The sequence below is a fragment of the Peromyscus californicus genome, unplaced genomic scaffold (genome assembly GCF_007827085.1).
Source record: "Peromyscus californicus insignis strain IS unplaced genomic scaffold, ASM782708v3 Scaffold_6__1_contigs__length_162567912, whole genome shotgun sequence".
In the NCBI taxonomy this organism is placed as follows: Eukaryota; Metazoa; Chordata; class Mammalia; order Rodentia; family Cricetidae; genus Peromyscus; species Peromyscus californicus.
The window spans coordinates 55,192,189-55,213,408 of record NW_026294584.1 but is presented as its reverse complement, the minus strand read 5'-3'; the positions used below and the strand labels follow the sequence as shown (position 1 = coordinate 55,213,408).

The following is a 21,220-nucleotide window of genomic DNA, read 5'->3' as shown; positions in this document are numbered from 1 at the left end:
TAAACCAACCAAGACATAACCATATGCATATTTATTAATTATAATCTTGTCCACTTCATCGTTGTGCTATGTGCATTGTAAAACATGCACAAAAAGATAAAAGGTAATGGAAATTGAAATGGCCACATTTTCCTTTCCACTCCCAGTATGTCACTTTTCCCAAATTCCAGCCAGCAACAGCATCCAGGGAAGGCCCCTGGGCAAGACAAGCAGAAGTAAGATTATCAAAATTAACAATTGTCATGTAGCTTGGCACTTGCCTATAATCAAAGCACTTAAAAGGCTGAGGCAGGAAGATTGTGAGCAGCCTGAGCTACATGAGAACTGGTCTCAAAAACACCATAGTATGAGGATGTAGTTGCATCTTCAAGTCCCCCGTATAGCATGGACAGTGCCCAGGGCTGGATGTCCAACAAGAACACAAACAAAATTTGAGAATTCCTTTTTGTTTTCCCTCTGTCTTCAGTTGGCCAAAACCTAAACATCTTTTCACATTAGACAACGCAATTCCACTGAACATGAGGTCATGGACAGGACCTACGGTAGCACAAACTCTTCCTGCCCTCTGTCTCCTAGGTCAATCTGGAAAGGACCTTTTTGTGGGATCAGCTTTAGTCAGGGTACAAATGATGAGGGCGGCAAAGACTGGTAAGAAGAAAGAAAAGAAGGAAAAAGAGAAGAGAAAGGTAGAAGGAACTGAAAAGAGACTGGGCTTAGCAGAGCAGAGGCTGAGGGGTGACAGCTAAGGTCACACAGTGGGTGGCATGCAGGAATCTGTGCCATGGAAACAACTGATAATGGTTACATGTCTTCATAAGGGAAGTACTTATAGAAATGAGGCTTGGAGAATACAATGTGGTTTGCTTTCACAGAGAGCCACAGGAGCCTCTAAGGAACTGAGACCATTGGCTAAGAAAAACCTGGGTGATTTGGAACTCAGACCAGGGACTACCACAAATGAAGGTGACAAAAGAAACACAGAGAGTTAGGGGGAAGTTATTGTGGAGCTTGGAAGAAGTTGAAAAGAGAGAAAGCAGTGCGCGGGTATCCAAACCTTATGAATTCTTGCTACACATAAACTCATTTGTCACAGTCCTGACACTGATCACTTGAAAGGAGAGACACCCTTTGGTCCAAGGCCTTCAAAGCTTATGATAGGGCAGCATGCATGTCCTAAAATCTCATCTTCATGGTCTTTCTCAGTTTAGGATTGCTAAGCACCAGCATGACGGAGTTCAAAGAGATGCCTGTGTATATGATGACTTCTCGGGCCCAATACCAGTGACTCTGCATGGTTTTGATTTTTGTAGCAAAAATTACCAGGGACAGAAAAAATAATATATAGAAGATGAAGAAGAAGAAGGTAAGGGATTTCAGAGCCATGGTATGAGCCTGAGTATGGAAATCACAAGCCCCAGATCTATGGTCCCTCAGCTTTACCACATGTTGGAACAGCGAGAACATGAACAAGATAATGGACACCAGGAACAGGAAGAAAGGAGTGAGCCACATGAGCACTGCATGAGCCAAGTAACAGTACCGAAAGAAGTCCAATGTCATGTGACCAAGAGTGCAATTTCCGAGGGAACCCTGGGAGATGGTCATCTGAATAGCAATGATGTTCCCAGTGGCTGAGATGATGGCTGACAGGCCACCCATGATGACAGAGCACAGCAGAAGCCTAGGAACTAACCGAGAAATCCTCCACTTGAGCCAAAAGAGGGCAGGGTGAGAGAAGGAGGAGATCTTCACACAGTAGAAGATAGCTAGCCAGGCAGTAAGCCACAAAATGAGAGTGTTGGTGAAGTCCCAGAGGATGCCAAGAAGGTTTGTTTGGTAACAAAAACCAAAGGAGGCCAAGAGATTGATCAGGATGGTCATCCCATGCAGGCAGAATGGGGAGGAAGCCAGAGAGGTCACAATCGTGTCAGCTGCTGATAGGGCCCGCTTCCGCATCCACTCTCTGCCCAGCACGATGATCATGAAGCCATTGTGCAACAGAGAAGCCAGCGACACCAGGCAAAAGATGATCATGAAGATCAGTGTGGGTGTGGAGGGCTTCTTGTGGAGGGAAGATCTGTTCAGACAGGCTCCAGAACACTGAGACACAGGCACAGGAGAAAACAGAATCTACCGCCAAACCGTCGTTAGACCAGAAACATGGCAACTTTCTCACCCTGGATTCATGCAAAAGCAGCCAAGTTCTAGTGCCTGGGACTTGAAATGATAGTAACTACAGTCTCCCTAGACATGGAAATCACTCCCAGTTCAATGACACCTGCCTCAATTTGTATAACCTGCATTTGCCTACTTTGCCACAGCCAGGTGCAGGCAAATGTTGGCAGGAGATGCTCCGGAGTGCTGGGGAATACCCCTCTTTTGCAGATTGTTTCTCTCTCTCTCTCTCTTTTCTTTACATTATTTTCCTTTATTCTTTGACAATTTCATGCATGTATACAATGTATCTTGATCATATATATTCCTAAATCACCCTTCTACTCCTTCAGCACCTATACACACACACACACACACACACACACACACACACACACACACACCCCTTCATGTCTTATGGAGTTTTGTTTTCTTGCTTGTTTTGTCTAACTGAATCTAATTAGTGTTTCCTGTGTACACATGGAGGTATAAGGACAGGGCCTTCCACTACTATGTCAAAAACCTACCAGTGGCCACACTCCTGAAGAATAATGACTCTCCAATTAGCTTCTCAGCTAGGGGTGGGGCTTTATGACCCTCTTCTGTCCATGCTGGAATTTTGATCAACTCTACCTTGTGAGGACTTTGTGTAAATAATCACAGCTGCTGTGAATTTGTAAGTGTGATGGCTCCATCATGTCCAGAGGATAGCATTTCACAGCAGCCCTCCCCACCCAGCTCTCATATTGTTCCCACCACTTCCTCCATGATGTCCTCTGGGCTTTGGGTTAGGGAGTGTGATATAAATGCCCAATTTAGAGCTGAGCCTCACAGTCACTTCTTCTCAGCACCTTAGCAGTTAGGAGTTTCTGCATTAACTATAACTACTGCAGAAAGGAACTTCTTTGACCAGTGTTGAAAGTAGTACAAATCTCTGGGCATAAATAAAGCACAGATATTTAGAAGGCAGTTGGATATTCCCTGATAGAGTCTATGACCTCTCCAGCCATGGGCTTTTGGCAAGGTTTACAGTGATAGGCAAGAAATCCTTCCTGTATAGCAAGCCTGAAATTCAGTCAGAAAACAGTTGTTGGTTACCCCTATAAGAGTCATGCCACTATTACACCAGTGGGATCATCTTGCCTGGCAAACATATTGTTTATTTAAATATACTATTTCTTTCCAGAGTACTTCTTAAAAGTTGCTGCTACTCGTATTTCCTTCTCTGAAACTGAACTTTCATGCCCTGAGTAAGTATTTTATTAAGTGCCCTTTAGACACTATGTTAAGGCTCACCCCTCCCCGCCCCCGCCCAGGTCAGTGACATAGGGAGACAATGTGCAAGGCTTGGAAAATCTCCCTACCCAGTGGCCTTTAGAGATGCCTATCAGACACCATAGCAGAGTCTCTAGCTAAAATATGAACTTCTCTGATATATTACATTCAGGTCTGATATCCACTAACATCTTAGCTTTGATGTGTTTTACAAATAAAATTTATTTGTTCCTAAAATGGCACTGAGGATATGAAAGAGAAGATAAGTAGTGATGAGGAGGAGGAAGGAATGACAGAGAAGGAAAAATAGCCCAGAAAGTCCATCACACTAGAAGCTGAGAAACAAAACTACATCAAGAAGAAGAGCTCAGGACAAATCTGGAGCCAAAAGAATGTGGAGTGAGCTCCATTCCACAACAATACCCAAGATCATAATAACTATCCTGCCAGAATAACTAGCCTGGCCATTCATCAAGTGATTTATGTCACACAGGTTATATCTTGCCTTCACCACCAGCCACACAAAGTAAGCCAGTTCAGATCAGCCAACCCAGCTCAGGGGGCAGTGCAGAGGATCTCACCGAGGTAAGCTAAGAAAGGAAAGAGCCTGTGCTCGTGGACAACGGGAGAAGCAGCAAGGAAGAGTGAAGAGGAGGTGCAGCTGCCGCATAAGGCACAGATGCTGGGACAAAGTCAAGACAGGAATTCCCTCTTCAGATGCCAGCAATCCTGGAGTCAGAGTGTTCTAGGATGGCTCACAGAAAATGGCCTCACTGCTGATATTCTGGGACCCCACTCGAGATACTGCAAGCAAGAAGTCTATGTAAGAAAGACCAAAGTGAAATGAAATCAAGCATTTACAGATTTACAGTGGAAACTATAGGGAAAAGATATATAGCCAATTAGAGAGGAGCATTTGGTTGAAAAAAAATGCTTTGTTTTTTACTACATTTTCAAAAGGTTTTCGAAGAAATGATAAGCCAAATGAACTGACTCTGCAGGCAGCTCCGGGGTCTAGGCCAAGGGCCTTGCAGGTTTCCCTCTGGTTCTCCATAAAGATAGCAGCAGTGAGCAGCCTCTGAGCATTTCACAATGTTTGGCTCTGCTCAAAATTCCTGGGCCAGAGGCCAACTTCCTGATGTCATCATCGAGCAAGTTGAGGCCATGACACCCACGCCCTGCTGTAGCCATGTGTAACCAAGTGTACATTGTGTGCTCACAGGCACCTTCATGTTACTTGTTCTACCACCAAAGCCTATCTCTGGTCAGAATGAGTCCCTCGGTCCCCAGACTTTACCTTCTCTGCAGTTGGCAGCACCACAGTGCCATGTCTCAATTCCCTCCCGAGAGAAAGTCGACTTCAGAACTGGGATGTGGCTCAGCTGCTAGAATGCTTGCCTTGTCGGCGGAAGCTCTGAGTTCAACCCCCAGCAGCTGTAGATGGTGGTACAGGCCTATAATCCCAACACTTGGGAACTGGAGGGAAGAGGAGGAGAAGCTCAAGGTCATCCTCGAATATGTAGTGAATTTGAGGCCAGCCTGGGCTACCTGAGAGTTGGTCTCGGAAAAACGAAGAGGAAGGAGAAGAGAAAGAAGAAGATAAGGGGGAGGATTCCCCCAATCACCTGTTCTAGCTCGCAGTGGTCCATCTGACAGGTCTCAGAGGTCCCCTGTCCCATTCACAGTCTACCACCAAAGGATAGTACAAGCAGGCCCATCACTTCAGCTGTTTTCCACAGTCCTTCAAACACAAAACAGTAATCAAAGTATCAAACCTTCTCATAAAACTCTAGATCCTGTTTCTCTTCCTAAAGGTGTCTGGTGCCTACGAATGAAGGTAATAAATTCTTTTCTGTGACACAATATTGTTTTTCAGGATGATGCTTGAGTCCTCTAGGGGAGGACTAGTGTTGAATGAGTCACAGCAGGATCTTGGGTTCCAGATGGAAAATTCTGCAAAGAGCTACGCATATTTCCTTCCTTTTAGTTCTCTACACTAGTAAATGTCTTTGTTTGTTCATTTCTGTTCATTAATTTTTCATTTTGTTTTGCTTTTTTCCTTATTACAGTGTAATGCATTGTGTCATCTTTGAGATATGTAAAAATGTGTTACATTTGACAAGGTTTGTTAATCCTTTGGCTCACTCTCCATTGCAACTTTGGGTGCTCTGTGGTATGTGCATAAATACTTCCATATTATCTCAAGGTTTCTGCAGGCAGCGATGCCAGGAAAAGGTGGATGGAGAAGGAAATAATGTTTTAATGTCGAAGTGGTATACACAGTTTAGGCCAAACTATGCATAAAGTTGAGTTATATTTCTTAAAAATGTTCTAAATATCTGTTTCTAGCCCTACCAACTTCTCCTCATTCTCTTTAGGTAAATAATTTAAGACTGTAGCATTGATTCTAATAACATACCATTATAAAATAAAATTCTAGATCTCTGAAAACAAATTTGGAAAATTCCAATAACCTCATTTACCAAAATACATGTCTGAGTATGGGGCTACAGGCCTCTAACCTCAGCACTCAAGAGGAAAGAGGATTTTAAGTGCCAGCTTATACCATTTATACAGTGAGATCCTATCTCAAAAGCAGAATGGGGCCAGAGAGATGACTCAGACGCTAAAGTGCTCCATGCTCTTGCAGAGGACTGGAGTTCAAATCCCCAAATGCTGTGCAGCTCACAACTGCCTGTAACTCCAGCTCCAGAGCATCTGATACTCTCTCCTGGCCTCTGCGGACACCAGCACACATGTTAACATCCACATACAAAGACACATACATTTAATATAAAAATAAATCTTAAAAAAGCAAAAGAAAACAGTTTTTTAAATATCAAAAATCGTAACATAGAACAAAAAAAATTTAGACACAGTTAATATTGGTCATATTCAAATAAATTTCTCATCATTTTCCTTTCCATTGAAAAACAGGACTTTCAGGTTATTTCCACAACTGTAAGAGTATCCTTCAAGGAGAGTCCTCATCCACTTTTATTTTAATCATTAAAATGTTTCCTTCCCACTTTCTTTTTTAGTATTTATTTTTGCTGTTTTTAATCATGTGTACTTTAGGTACGTGAGTACAAAGCCTAAAGAGGTCAAAGGTGTCTGATCCCCTGGAACTGCCATGATAGGCTGCCCAACGTGTGTGCTGGGAAGACAACCCAGGTGCTCGGCGAGGGCAGTACAGGATCATAACCACTGAGCCATCTCTCCGGCTCACTTTCTCACTTTCTTATACCATTTGAATAACCAGGAACAATACCAGGGAACTTTATAGGAATAAATCAATGCTTCCTCCTTAATGCCATAAAGTTCATTAACATATTACGTCTGTGGGAGAGATGATAGCGTCCAAGCCATTGAGTCAGTGGTTTGAAGACCACGTTTCCAGGACATTCTCAGGGGCCAACACTAAGAAGAACTAGAGAAAGAAAAACCTCCAGCTCTCATCCAACAGAGCTGATCTATTGACAATTACTTTTTTTAATACTGAGTTTTGCCAGGAGATTTCAAAATCGGGACTTCACTCCATTGCAAAAAGAAACAAATGTGAAACTATTGTCCTTGACCAAAACTCAGACAAATGGACAAGGACAGACAGAGCCTGGGTTTCGTTGTTGTTGTCTCATTCATTTCTCAAAACTCTTCTAAAATGCCAGCAAAAGGATTTTTAAAAATTATTTTAGGGCATCAGGCCATAATAACAGAGAGAATGGAAAACAAAACTCATTTGGAAAGCTGAAAAGTAGATGGAGGACAATGAAGAGTCAGTTTAGAACGAGGATTCCAGTAGCTGGGTTCAGCAGCAGAGCTTTGGCCTAACATGCAGAAGGCCCAGGGTTGGAGTCTCAATACTGCAGGAAGGGAGGAGGGAAGGAGGTGAGTGGAGAGGAAAGGACTTGGGTTCCCAGGTTCCCCTGTTTTGCATAACTGGGGCTACCACCTGCCCTTCACCTAGAAAAAGATTCAGGTGTATTCTCTGTAGAGGGTCAACAGGCTCTCTGGGCTGCATTGTCAGAGTTGAAACAAGGGAACATACTTAGAGCAGGGAGACTACAGGAACAAATGTGTTTCCCTTGCTGAAGGAAAACTAGCATTAACCTAGAACTCCCTAACTGGATGCTCAAATGCAAAGGTAAATTCCTCCTGATTTACAAGGTCAAACCCAGTTTTTTTTTCTGACCTCACACCCATGCAAAAGCTTTGCAAATTTGGTTGAAATCACACTTTGGGTTTTGTGTTTAAGCTTTTCCCAGGCCAGTGATACACAGTTGAGATGCTGGGCAGCTCCTAGACAACCATGTAGTCACAAAGGGTACATCCAATCCTCTTCTGCTTGCTGAGCTGTCAAGCTGTGCTACTCAGGAGGTTAGATATATTAACCGCACTTTTGACTAACACTATTTTCAACTGACAATGGCTTTACTGGGATGTGGCCACATGTAGGTCAAAAGCAACTTTACAGGCTTTACAGACAAATTTTCAAAGATGTTTATTTTCTCCAAAGTAAATACACAAAATGCAATCACTCATCTGTAATGGTAAATGAAATCAGGACAGTCTCTGGAAAATGGATGCAACCGAAGACCATTTAAGTGAAATCGCCTCAGAAAGGCAAGTACTGCATGCTTTCTCTCATACAAAGATTCTAGATTTAATATGTGTGTGTATATGTGTGTGCATGTATGTGTGTGTGTGTGTGTGTGTGTGTGTGTGCATGTGTGTGTGTGCTCATCCAGATGAAAGTAGAAAGGAAACTGGAAGGGGATTAGGGAGATCTTGAGGGAGAAAAGAGGGAGGGGAAGAAGAGAGAGAGAAAGATGAAGTACAAGGAAAGCAAAAAGGAAAAGGGGGACAGGGAAGGACAGAAGGGAAGGAAAATGATGAAGAACACAACGTATAATGGCATATGTATTCTAGGTATGAAAATGCTCTGACAAAAATCCATTATGTTTTATGGTAATGGGAAAATTCAAATCAAGGAGAAGTTCATCCTGTATCCCCTTGTCCAGGGAGCCACTGCAGAACATACTCTCCAATCTTAGAGGATATGCTGGGGCAACGGAAGACACGGTCATAGCAATACGTGCTCCAAGATGTGCAGAGACCAGGGGTGCCGCAGGGATGAGACAGAGCGAGAGGTTAGTGCAGAGGGAGGGACAGACGGAGGGAGGGACAGACAGAGGGAGGGAGGGACTGAGCATGACTAGTCCAAGCTGGAGCAAAAGCAAGAGGTTCTGGGAGGACAATCCCAGACAAATAAAATTCTGCTTAGTCTAGTTTGCTTTCTGTTGCTGTGATGAAACACTCTAACCAAAAGCAACTTCAGGAAGGGAAGGTTTCTGTCTGTGCACACTTCAAGTCCATTGTCAAGGGAAGTCAGAGCAGGAACTCAAGATGACACTGTAGAGAAACACTCCTGACTGACTTCTTCTCCTCCGGCTCATGCTCAGCCCCTCTTCTTGTATAACCCAGGACCACCAGCCCACAGGTGACATTGCCCACAGTGGCCTAGGACCTCTCACATCAGTCAACAGCCAAGACAATTCCCAGCAGACGTGGCCACAGGCCAATCTGATCCGGGCAATCACTCAGTTGAGATGCTCCTCCCAGTGCCTCTTATTGTGTCAAGCTGATAATAAAAACTAACCAGAACACTGGTGCATCCAAAATTGTTGAGAAAGACTTATACCAGTGACTGGGCTTTAAGAGTGAAACACACACACACACAAGCAATTGTTAGGCTGAAAGAAAACAAATTGTGTACAGAAAGAGAGAAGGAGTCTCCGTCTAAAACATGTTTTAAGAGCATTTCCACTGTCAGAGCCAAACGGTGCATATGCATTTAACAAACGTTAGAACTACAGTCAAGAGGGGGATGCACCAGGACTGGAGGTAAGGAAGAACCAGAATTGTTTTCCACAGTGGAAAGCATGCTCATAGCTGAAAAAACAAAAGTAGGATGGGTTATGTAATTTAGACACACACACATATCCACATGTACACATACACACATGCCTACATGCACACACACATCCACATGTATACACACACATCCACTTTACACACATCCACATGTACACATACACACATGCCCACATGTACACACACATCCACACATCCACATGCACACACATCCACATGTATACACACACATCCACTTTACACACATTAACATGTACACACACATCCACACATCCACATGTATACACACACACATACACATGTATACACACACACACACACATACACATGTATATACACACACACATACACAAACACACACACACACACACACATACACGCAAGCTAAAAGGGGTCAAAACGGCTTCCCATAAAAGGGGGCAGGTCTAGAGGGTGGGAACAAGAATCAGTGTTCTCAGAATTTGTTTTATTTGTTTTGTTTTGCTTTTTCAAAATAGATCTGGTACAAATATCTGGCTCCTTGGAACAGATGCATATGTAATTTTGATAAACTCTCAAGGGGAAAAATGAGGAAAAGCAGCCAATGGAGTGAGGGCTACTCACAAAAAAACAGTCAAGTTATGTTCCCTTGATGTTTACCAATAGTGGTACCTCCTTTAAGTAAGGGTTCATTTTCTTCTTTCAATTAAGTTTTGGATTCTGTCCTCCATGAATAAGATCATAATTACTAATAATCATAATTTCATTAAAATCTTCCAAGTATATGTTTTTCATAATCATTTGGAGGAAGAAGGGGGTAGCAATCAGTATGAGTCACATTTGCTGAAATGGCTTAATCTTGCTTACAAAGAAAAGTCATAGTCCAAAATTTCCATTTTCCAAATTGTAATTTTCTCCTGATTTTTTTTTCTGCCCTGTGACCTCTTCCTTGCCCTTCCTCCGATCCTGAACAGCCCCCAACCACACACCATCCCAACCCTTCCGGAAGGCACAGGTCTGTCTGAGGGGAGTGTTGGTGGTAGCAGGTTATGAAATGTCTTCTTGGGGTGAGGCCAAAATGTAATGACCTACATACCACTCTGAAGCAGTGCTGAGAAGTAGAGGATAAAAGAGAGGCAAATTAAGAAGCACCCACTATTTCTCACAAACAATGTGGGAACTCCCACAATTTCCCTTGAAGTCAGTGGAGAAGAGTTGTTTTAAAAAAAAAAAAATCCCTATCGTGCAACTTTCCCTGACCATTCTTGCAGAAAATCCCAGTCTCTGTGTTTATCTGCATGAGATGAAAAGAGGGATTCTAGTGTGGCTAAACTGGGCAGCAGCTTAGAGAGAGACAGCCAGCGGCTGTGCCAACACTGGATAGGTTCAGTATGAACCCACAGTACGCAAGCTTTGTGTTCCCAAGTAGGTGGGAAGGCTGGTGAGCTCACTTCTTCCCATCACACCGAGGAAACAAAAATAAGGACAGAACCAAAAAAAAAAAAATTAATCACGAGGTATTAAGTGAGCCTAGAAAAGAAACGTGATCTCAAATTGACTAAGCTGTTTTGAAAGCCTATATGGCTGCCATTGTGTAGAGCTCATTTGCAATCATCTTTCCCTTGTGTAATCTTACTTAGGAAGGCCATATATGGTCGGTCCACTTCTGCTCTTTATCATTAGACACAAAGTCTATGCCTCCACCTTGTTCTTAGAAAAATATAAGGAAGACTCTGCAAATCGACATTCGCCCGACAATTCAATCGACAATTTTAGGATGAATTGAGCATCCTAAAACCACAGGGTTTCACTGTATTCCCTACTGCCTGTCCTGGTCAGAACAAACGGACTTGATCATATTGCCGTTTTTCAGTGACTGCATTGCACAGTTCTGAACTAAGACTGCCATTCTGAGTCACTAACAACTGTTTTCTCACCTTCTTGCTTCTCTAGTTCCTCATAATATTTCTTATTTACCACCAGGTGGCAATGAATAAATACGCCCAAGCAGGCAAACATCAGAAGCAGTCTAAGAAAATAGCATGCCATTCCAAAGAAAGCTGCAAAATGAAAATGCTCATCTTGACAGTCTCGGAATAAAATTAACTTCGAGCTGGTCTGTGGTAAAACAAGATGGAGTTCAGGTCTGGACCTGCCTTCTTTTTGGTATCTGTTGCTTTCTTATGCTAATCTAGGATGTCTCTTCCTCAAACCACTGTAAATAATAACACTAGACAAGGTCATGATCAAGCAATCAACATTTGGGGTGGAGCTCCAGCTATAACCCAGTTGGTAGCATGCCTGCCTGGCCTGCATGTAGCTAGGATCAATCCCCAGCACTGAATAATCTGGATGGCAGTACACACCTGTGATCCCAGCACTTGGGAACTGGAAACAGGAAAATCAGAAGTTCAAGGTCACCCCCAGCTATATAGAAAGCTGTAGACCTGCTTAGGTGAGACCTAAGACTAGGAAGGTGAGACCCTGTCTTAAATATTACAAATAGATAAAGTTTTGTGCTTTGTGCATGGCTAAGCTCTTTACAGTCCAGTCATTAGCAAGACAGACACAACACATACACACACACACACACACACACACACACACACACAAATGTTGTGAATAAAAGACACAAGAAACAGAATGATGTGGACAAGATGACTCAGCAGGTAAAGGCATTTACCTCCAAGCCTGAGTTCAATCCCCAAAACCCACATGGTGGATGGAGAAAACGTCCTTCAAAAGCTGTTCTCTGATTACACATGTGTTCACATTCATATATGTGCGAAATAATTTAACATGAAACAGAATGCAAGCCTAGAATGCCTTCTGTGGTTTTCCTTTTTCTGGAGGGAAATTCTCCCACCACATCCCTATTCCAACGTACTTTAAAAACTTTTTTGTTAATTTTTTTTTTATATTTATGTTGTGAGCTGTATGGTGGTGGTGGTGCACGCCTTTAATCCCAGCACTCAGGAGGCAGAGGCAGGTGGATCTCTGTGAGTTCGAGGCCAGCCTGGGCTACAGAATGAGTTCCAGGACAGCCAGGACTGTTTCACAGAGAACCACTTAACTAACAAACAAACAAAGAAAAAATTATGTTCTTCTGTATATTTGTGGGATGGAGGGTGCCATGGCACGTGGGTGGAAGTCAGAGACAACTTGTGGAAATCAGGTCTCTCTTTCCACCGCGTGGGTCCCAGGGATTGAACTCAGGTCATTAAGCTTGGCAGCAAGCATCTTTATCCAGTGAACCATCTCACCACACTCCCAATAGACTTTCTTTAGGTTAAACAAAAAGGACTATATGTTTTAATATATAAATAAATCTCCAGTCTTTTAACTACATCTTTTTAATGATTTGGAGTCAGCTTCTTCCTTTCAGAACACTCGGTAGCTTCCTCCACCACCTGTGGAGGCTGAAAGGCCCCCCCATCTCATGGCATCTCATTCAAAGCTCAAGACTAATCCTCAAAGTTTCCTGCCATCTGCAACTCCAGGATTCTGACTGTTCTCTCTTTCCTGGTTACTGTCTAAGAACCTTGATCTCTTTTCTTTTCATTAGCCTCTCTGGATAAAAAGTCCAACTTCACCACTTACCACAGCCCCTTTGCTCTGCTACAGCAGGATGTCTGAGACTGGGTCATTTATAAAGCACTGAAATGTTTGTCTAACAGTCCTGGAGATTAGGAAATGCAAGGAAACAGTGTTGGCACCTGAAGGTGGTTTGCATACTGCATCATCCTGTGGCGGAAAGTCGATGGGCAACAGAGGACAAAGGGGGATGGAGCACGCCATTACAGCAAATGCACTATTACAAAAATGCCAATAATCTGATCATGAAGGCTGAGCTTTCATAACCTAATCACCTCTCCAAAGTCCTGTCTTCCAATGCTAATGCACTGGGGATTAAGGCTCCTACACATGGGCTTCGGCACACATCCAAACCATAGTATTGTCTCTCCAAGAAATGCCTCCAGCCATTTGCAATCTTCAATATGTACAATCAAGATACCTCACTCATCAAAAGCAGGCTAAAAACATTAGCTTATGCCTATTTTGTTCCTATTCCAATCCTGATTTATTCACGTTATCACACGCTCACCAAAGGGGTGTCCCATGAGGATTAAACATCTCTATAGAAATCATGTATTAAATTATGGGAGATGAGTCAAAATGCCTGAGTGGACCATTCTTGGTAGAGTAGGGTAAGCTCTTAGAAATCAGGAACATGTACCCATGCAGAGAGAAATAAATTCAAAAAGCTAGATAAGGGAAGGACACCAGGGTTCTGAATTTTTCAAGTGAAACTAGGTCTAGAGGTCAGACACAGAGGAGAAAGGGAGAGAAAAATTCCTCTGGAGAAGTCACACCTCATGCTCTAACACAAGTATGAGGCCCCTTGGCTAAAACATCATGGGCCACTTCTTCACTGAGCATTTTCCTGACATATAAGGATGCTACTTGAAGCTTTGTTTCAAACAAAAGTTGAAGGGCAAAGAAAACAGTAAACAAAAGCATTTGTTCTAAATGAGGACACTACCACCTCCTTAGATGTTCCAAGGAAATGTTTCTAGGTGTTTCTGATTGTCACCAGTTTGGGGGAGGGGTGCTACTGGCACTTACTCACTCATTGGTTGGGGCCAAGGTGTGTCTGTCCCACACAACAAAGAATGTCCACCACCCCCAACGATGACACCGAGTCTCCCACCAGACATCTGTGTGGGTGAAAAATATCTGAGCTAAGAATTTAACTACACTAAATATAAACTCAAAGTAATTTTTGCGCTGCTCTAAGATGTAATGATTTTTCCAGGAATAGAGCAACTAAATAAATTCAAAAGTATTGAAATCTTGTTTGGTTTGAATCTCTCCCATGAGTTCTTGATCGTCTGAGAAAAGTCAAGAATTGAGTTAGCCACACACACCTTCAATCTGCCTATATATGGATCTGAACCCTACATATAGGGACCAGCAACTGTCTGCTCCATTATGCCACCTGCTGTATGTGCCCATGCCAAGTGATCAAAATGACTATTTGTTTACTATAAATAGATTTCTTCATATATTCCTGTTACAATGAAGATATTATTTTGTTTTTAATCATATTTAAGGCAAACTGTATTATTTATTAACTTAATTTTAGTAGTGTATAGCGGTCATTCTCTAAGATTTTCCTAGGAAGAAGGCTGCATGACAAATAAAGTAATATATTTGATTCAAATAAAAAAGAAAGAAAGAAGGAAGGAAGGAAGGAAGGAAGGAAGGAAGGAAGGAAGGAAAAAAGAAAGAAAGGAAGGAAGGAAGGAAGGAAGGAAGGAAGGAAGGAAGTTTAATTTAGCTCACAGCCTTGAAGTTCCAAAGTCCAACAGAGAGAGGCTAACCTCATGAGAGCAGCAGCCGGTGGCACAGAACAGCAGTGCGGCCTCTAAGACAGAAATGCTAAAGAAAGAGAAAGGGACAGACAACTGGGTCCTGCGATCTCTTTTCAAGACACAACTACCATTGTTGTATTGTTGTGGAATATTAACTTAAGATGTGTTACATTTGTTGTGCTATAGAATATTTGTTTAATGATGCAAGATGTGTTGCATTTATTTAACTCTGTGAAGCTATGTTACCTTGCTTGTCTAAAACACCTGATGGTCTAATAAAGAGCTGACTGGCCAATAGGTAGGCAGGAGAGGGATAGATGGGACTGCCAGGTAGAGAGAATAAATAGAAGGAGAAAAAGAGAAGAGGGAGGAGTGGGAAAAGTAAAAGGAGAGGAGGAGGCCAGGGGCCAGCCACACAGCTAGACTCAGAATAAGAAGGAAAGAAAAGATATACAGAAATAGAAAAAAGGTAAAACCCCAATGGCAAAAGGTAGTGGATAAGTTAAGAAAAGCTGGCTAGAAATAAGCCAAGCTAAGGCCAGGCATTCAAAAGTAAGAATAAGCCTCTGTGGGATTATTTGGGAGCCGGGGGCTGGCCTCTCCAAAAAAGCAAAGAGTTAAAAAACAAACAAACAAACAAACAAAAAACTACATGCAATAGATTTAAAACCTCCTGCCAGTGCCCAGTTCCTAAAGTTTCCAAACCTTCCAGTAAACCCCACCACTGGGACCAAGTCCTCAACATGTGGGCCTTTGGAGGATCCTGTCCATATTCACACCAGAGCAGAAACCCTAGTCCAGAGTTACTGGAGATGGTTACTTGGCCTCTAGTTGAGTTCAACTTCCCCATCTAATGAGCAAATAAGGGCTGAGGAGATGGCTCAGTGGTTAAGAACACCAACTGCTCTTGCAGAGGACTTTGGTTTAATTAGTGGTTTAGCACCCACATAGCAGCTCTCAACAATTCACAACTCCAGTTCCAGGGGATCTGATGCTCTCTTCTAAACTGCTTGGGTAGAGCATGCATATGGTACACATACATGCATGCAGGCCAAACACTCATCCACACAAAATAAAATGAATAAATCTAAAAGTAGACACACACACACACACACACACACACACACACACACACACACACACACACAAAATAAACTACATCTCCTGGGGAACGGAAGGTGACTCCGAAGTTAAGAGTACTTACTGTACTTGCAGAGGACCCAAGTTCAGTTCTCAGCACCCACATCAGGTGACTCACAACCACCTGTCACTTCAGTTCCAGAGACTCAGTTGCCCTTTGACCTCTACTGGCACCTCTATGCATTAAAACTCACACAGGCACAGACATATAAACATACACAGAAAACTAAATGGAAAATCTTTAAAAGAAATCCAAGTGTGTCTTCTGTGGGAAAACAGGTCTCCGTGGTCATTTGAAGAATCAGCTCTCCAGAGTTGATGGAGAGGGCATCTTTCCGGTAAATGAGCCTTCTCCTTCCTGGGAGCAGCAGGAAGCTGGTGGGGAGGCAAGGTCAAGGGCAGGAAGCGGTCACCGAGATGGACAGCAACAGCAGGAACACAACAGCTGTGAGAGAAGAAGCTTGAGCAGCTGTGTGTAGGCGTGTGAGCGCACAAGGGGAGGACCCTGACTAGAGACCCACACAACGAGTTGGCGGGGTGCACAAAGTCTAGTGCCATTGTTATGTGTCATCTGTCCCCCAGGCTGGGTACAAATTGATCTTTTAAGTGTAAAACATCTTTCAAACTGGGACATGTGAGTGTTCTATATTTGGATAAGCTGCCTTGCCTGAGGGTGAGTCCTTGTTTTTCTGTTGTCCTTAACGTTGACAAGAGCCCCTTGAGCTTCTGAGGGGGATGCTTCTCGTTCTTCCATCACCTCAAGACTGCTAAGATTCAGACACCTATATTTTGTGTATGTGTGTTTTCATAATTGATAAACAAGTATATGTAGGCATTTTTCTGAAACAGCTTTATTAATTCAACTACTAGTCATACAGCCTTCCCCTTATTAGTGTATTAGCGGTCTTAGCTAATTCCTTAACAGTGACAGAACATTCTCTAGTAACAATGTCCTATAACTGTTTGGTGGGCTCTGAGATGACTGTGGATAGCTCTTTTGCTGGGCTCATCTGAGCCAGAATTCTCCTAAGCACTATGTACACATTGCAGTTGGATCTCACAGGAGCTTGTATGAGTCCCTCAATTGCTCACTCTTTTAGATTTTTTTTATTTTGTACATATGAGTGTTTCACCTACATACATATATATGATATGTGTATATATGTGTGTATATATACATATATATGTGCGTATGTATATATAGGTATATACGCATACCATATGCATGTTTGATGTCCAGGGGGTTTAGAAGAGGGTTTCAGATGCCTTGGAACCGGAGTTATGGATGGTTGTGAGCAACCATGTGGGTCCTGAGAACAGAACCCATGTTATCTGCAGTAGCAACAAGTACTATTAGCTGCTGAGCCTCCTCTCCAGCCCTAGGAGACACACACATCACACCCTGCCATGGCTTTGATGTTAAGACCAGCTGCCCGTGTTAGTTAACTACCTTCATTCTCTCCAGACCTGGATGCTCATTCCCTGACATCTAACGTGTTTTTTTACTATTTCATTATTTTGTGAATATTCTCAATCCATGGACCCCAAAGAACCTGGTCACCCCTACCAAGATACTCACATAAATCGGATCCCTGCTGTCCACGCACAAGCAAGGGCCAAATGCAGCGACTGATATTCTGAGTTCTGGTTTCAGACTATCTGAGTTTGAAGGTCCTCTTTGTGTTGACAGATGCAGAGCCCTGAGCCAGTCACTTGGCCTTTACTGAATTAAGTCTCATTATCCACCAGATGAGCAAATCGTAAGTCCCTGTAAGACCAAACTGCAATGAATGTAGAATGTTCAGGACAATCGTGGTTCCAGCGAGTCTGACGGAAAGAGCTGGCATCAGTGCTCTGTCTCAGGACCTCCCAGAGGCGTGCAGAGGGAGCTCCATTCCTAACCTCCCCACATAGTAGCATGTACGGTAAAGGCTGCATTGTAGCTTGTTTCTTTCTTGTGACCTTAATTCAGAATTCCTCCATGGGAAAAAGAAATTATTCTGAAATTGTGTTAGATCACCCGCGACTTTGTTTCTGGGGGCCAAGCAGATGACATTCTCTAATTAGTGAACTTAATGTTAAAGGGTCTTTAGAGCACACCATGAAGTCCTACCCCAGAACTCAGGTAAGATCTTCTATCCAAAGCCAAGAGGACTCAAAAGGTTTGCCTGTAGGCTCACAGCTAGCAGTGAATGAAGATCAAAGGCAAAAAGTAGTACGGTTGACCAATATATCTGGGACATTTGGTTGCTTTGATTGTATGTGAATGTCTACGGACTTTGGTATTACACTCTTATCTCTTCAAGGACCAAAAGAGCTCCCTGTACAAGACCTATGCTTTTTCTTGCTCTCCTTATCAGCTTGCTACAACTGGATGCTTCGTGAGGAACTGTGACAAAGGTTAAAATAGTTACAATAACGACAAAGTAGCTGCCATTTTTCCAGTAGGGGTTTTGTTATTGTTTTGAGTTGTTTTCAGTTCTCAGAGTTGTGCAGAGACAGTGTGGGATATATGTTAAGCCAGAAAAGTAATAAAAGAAGGTGAACTCAATCCCCATGAGGACATAAAAGACGAGTAAAGAACCGGGTAGACTTAAGAGCCCCATCTGCACAAACATAACCTTTTGGCAGAAGCCTAGACCTGAGGTCAGTGGAGAGGCTGGCACTGAAGGAAAGAACCAGAAGGATGCAGAGAAGCTCACAGACAGTACCCCTAACTTCCATTGCAGCCACTACTGGGGGATTCAAAGCAAAACTCAAATCACAGGGCAGAATCACAGAGCAAAGGGCAAGGCTAGAAGAGCAGCCAGCAGGAATGTCACACATCGGAAGGAAAAAAAGGAGAGGGAACACATGTCAGAGTTTGACTGAAATTTCTACTTGCTCTGTCCTGCTACCAGGAGACAAGCAGCGGAGGAGAGCAAAGGCTACCCTTCCTGCAGGTCACACTCTTCTTTCTATCCCATTCTTCCAGGAGAACTGCACAGTTCATAGTGCAAAGCAACTCTGTGGGGAGACAGAAGCCTCCCCATCCATACCACCCTGCAAACCTTCACAAATGTCCATTAGGAATCTCACCCGTTCTTACTCTGAGATTCCATCTTACACCTGTCAGAATGGCTAAGATTAAAAACACAAGCAACAGCTCATGCTGAAGAGGATGCGGAGCAAGGGGAACACTCCTCCATTGCTGGTGGGAGTGCAAACTTGTACAGCCACTTTGGAAGTCAGTGTGGCAGTTTCTCGGAAAACTGGGAATCAACCTACCACAAGACCCAGCTATACCGCTGTTGGGCATATACCCAAGGGAAGCTCAACCATACCACAAGGACACTTGCTCAATGATGTTCATAGCAGCTTTATTTAAGCAAATGGCTTCCATGTGCAGAATTATTGCTGGCTCTGATTTACAGAGAAGGAATTTCAAGCTCCATAAGCCAGTCCCTGCTGTGAGATGTTCTGTATGTCAAATATGTTGCTCTGATTGGTTAGTATATAAAACACTGATTGGCCAGTAGCCAGGCAGGAAAGATAGGTGGGACAAGCAGAGAAGAGAATTCTGGGAAGTGAAAGGCTGAGAGAGAGAGAGAGAGAGAGACACTGCCAGCCACCGCTATGACAAGCAGCATGTGAAGATGCCGGCAAGCCACGAGCCACATGGCAAGGTATAGATTTATAGAAATGGATTAGTTTAAGATATAAGAACAGTTAGCAAGAAGCCTGCCACGGCCATACAGTTTGTAAGCAATATAAGTCTCTGTGTTTACTTGGTTGGGTCTGAGCGGCTATGGGACTGGCGGGTGAGAGAGATTTGTCCTGACTGTGGGCCAGGCAGAAAAACTCTAGCTACAGGTTCCCAAAGGCCAGCTCTAGACCACTTTATTGGCCTTATCTCCCCTTCTTCCTGCTGACCTCAGCCTAGGTCACCACAATACCACAACAGTTCTTGGGCAGATGCCACTCTCCTAGTGTGTACTTATCAAGCTTTGCCTGCCCAAGCCTGAAGCAATGTCTGTGTTCAAGTGACCTGTCTCCAGTCCCAGTATGCCCCACTGACTCCCAGCTTCAAGGTTTCTCCTCTCCTGTTCAGCTAAGGCCACTGCCCTTCTGCTATGTCCTAGCTTCCTGCCTAACCTTCAGGAATTGCTCTTCCTCTGACAGCAGATACAGCTTGTTCCCGCTTTGTTCAAGCCTCACTCTATCTACATCATCGACACCACCTCCAATAATCCAATTTCCTTTTCACCTATTTTAATTCTCTCCTAGTGTTTCTCACCAACTGAAAACTATGTTCTGCTGCTTACCAAGGTGCCACCTGTCTCCCTGTCCTCCTCCTCACCTGAGCAATGAGCCCAGGTGAGTAGGGGTTCCTATTTTCTTATTCGCCATTGTGTCTAAAATGCTTAGGACAGTGTCCAGTCTACCAGAAGAGTTTAGTAAATTTCTGCTGAATGAATGGGCCAAAACTACACCATTGAAGTCACACTGGAGGGTGAACATAAAAATCACCTTTTCCATAGATATCCTGCCAAAGTTAGCTTCCTGCACTCCCTCAGCTTTCTCTTTCTGACTCTAACCAGAGTCCTTCCTATATATGAATGCAGCCTCAGCCACAGAGGTAACAGGATCACGGAAATCTATGGAATCCATCTGAGAAAGCACTCAGACCCAGCGAGGTTAGCTCCAGGTCTGACACTCTTTCTACTAACCTCAGTAGCTCTCAAAATAAACAATAAAAACTAAGTATATTAAACACCCAGTACAGGGGGTCTTGGGCCTTTCTTTTACTCTAATATAGAGATAGGAATTCCAAACATGGAGGGCAGAAAATAAAGGAAGAAGAGAGAAAGGGGGAGGAGGGAACGACTAAGGAAGAGAAACCGTTGAGAGTTTGGAGGGAATCAGAGGCAGAAAAAGGAAGAACACCACACAGCCACCTTTTTCCTCACTGGTGGCCTGCCCAGAAGATATACCAACTTTAGCATAAGATGGTCTGTCTGTAAATCCCTCTCTCCAGCGCAGACACCACACACACACACACACACACACACACACACACACGGGGCGGGGGGGGCGGGGGGAGATAACAGTGGCTGTCCTTTTCTCTCCTCAGGCACTTCCTAGATCACTTGTTCTCTGCTTTTTGTTGCATTTGAAGCCGCCCATTTAAGAGTTAAGTCATCTCATGGCAAACTCCTCCCTTCCTTCCTGGCCTGGTTGGAAGGCCGTCCTTAGTGAGCTGAAGAAAACAAGAAAGCCTTCTGCCTCACGGCCTACCGATCTTTATAATCATGGCAATATGTGATAGTGATGCCACCAACACATCTCACTGAAAAGTGTTCCCCTGCTTCTCTACGATATTT

At 43.4% G+C, this 21,220-nt stretch overlaps 1 protein-coding gene across 1 annotated transcript; it reads right to left on the bottom strand.

The window, feature by feature from the left end:
* Positions 1-1,173: 1,173 nt before the first annotated feature.
* Positions 1,174-20,246, bottom strand: LOC128099528 (taste receptor type 2 member 143-like). Its single transcript, XM_052721494.1, has 2 exons — positions 20,197-20,246; positions 1,174-2,077 (listed from the first exon to the last, which is right to left on the bottom strand). The coding sequence occupies exons 1-2, from the start codon at positions 20,244-20,246 to the stop codon at positions 1,174-1,176; spliced, it is 954 nt and encodes a 317-aa protein (XP_052577454.1).
* Positions 20,247-21,220: the final 974 nt, after the last annotated feature.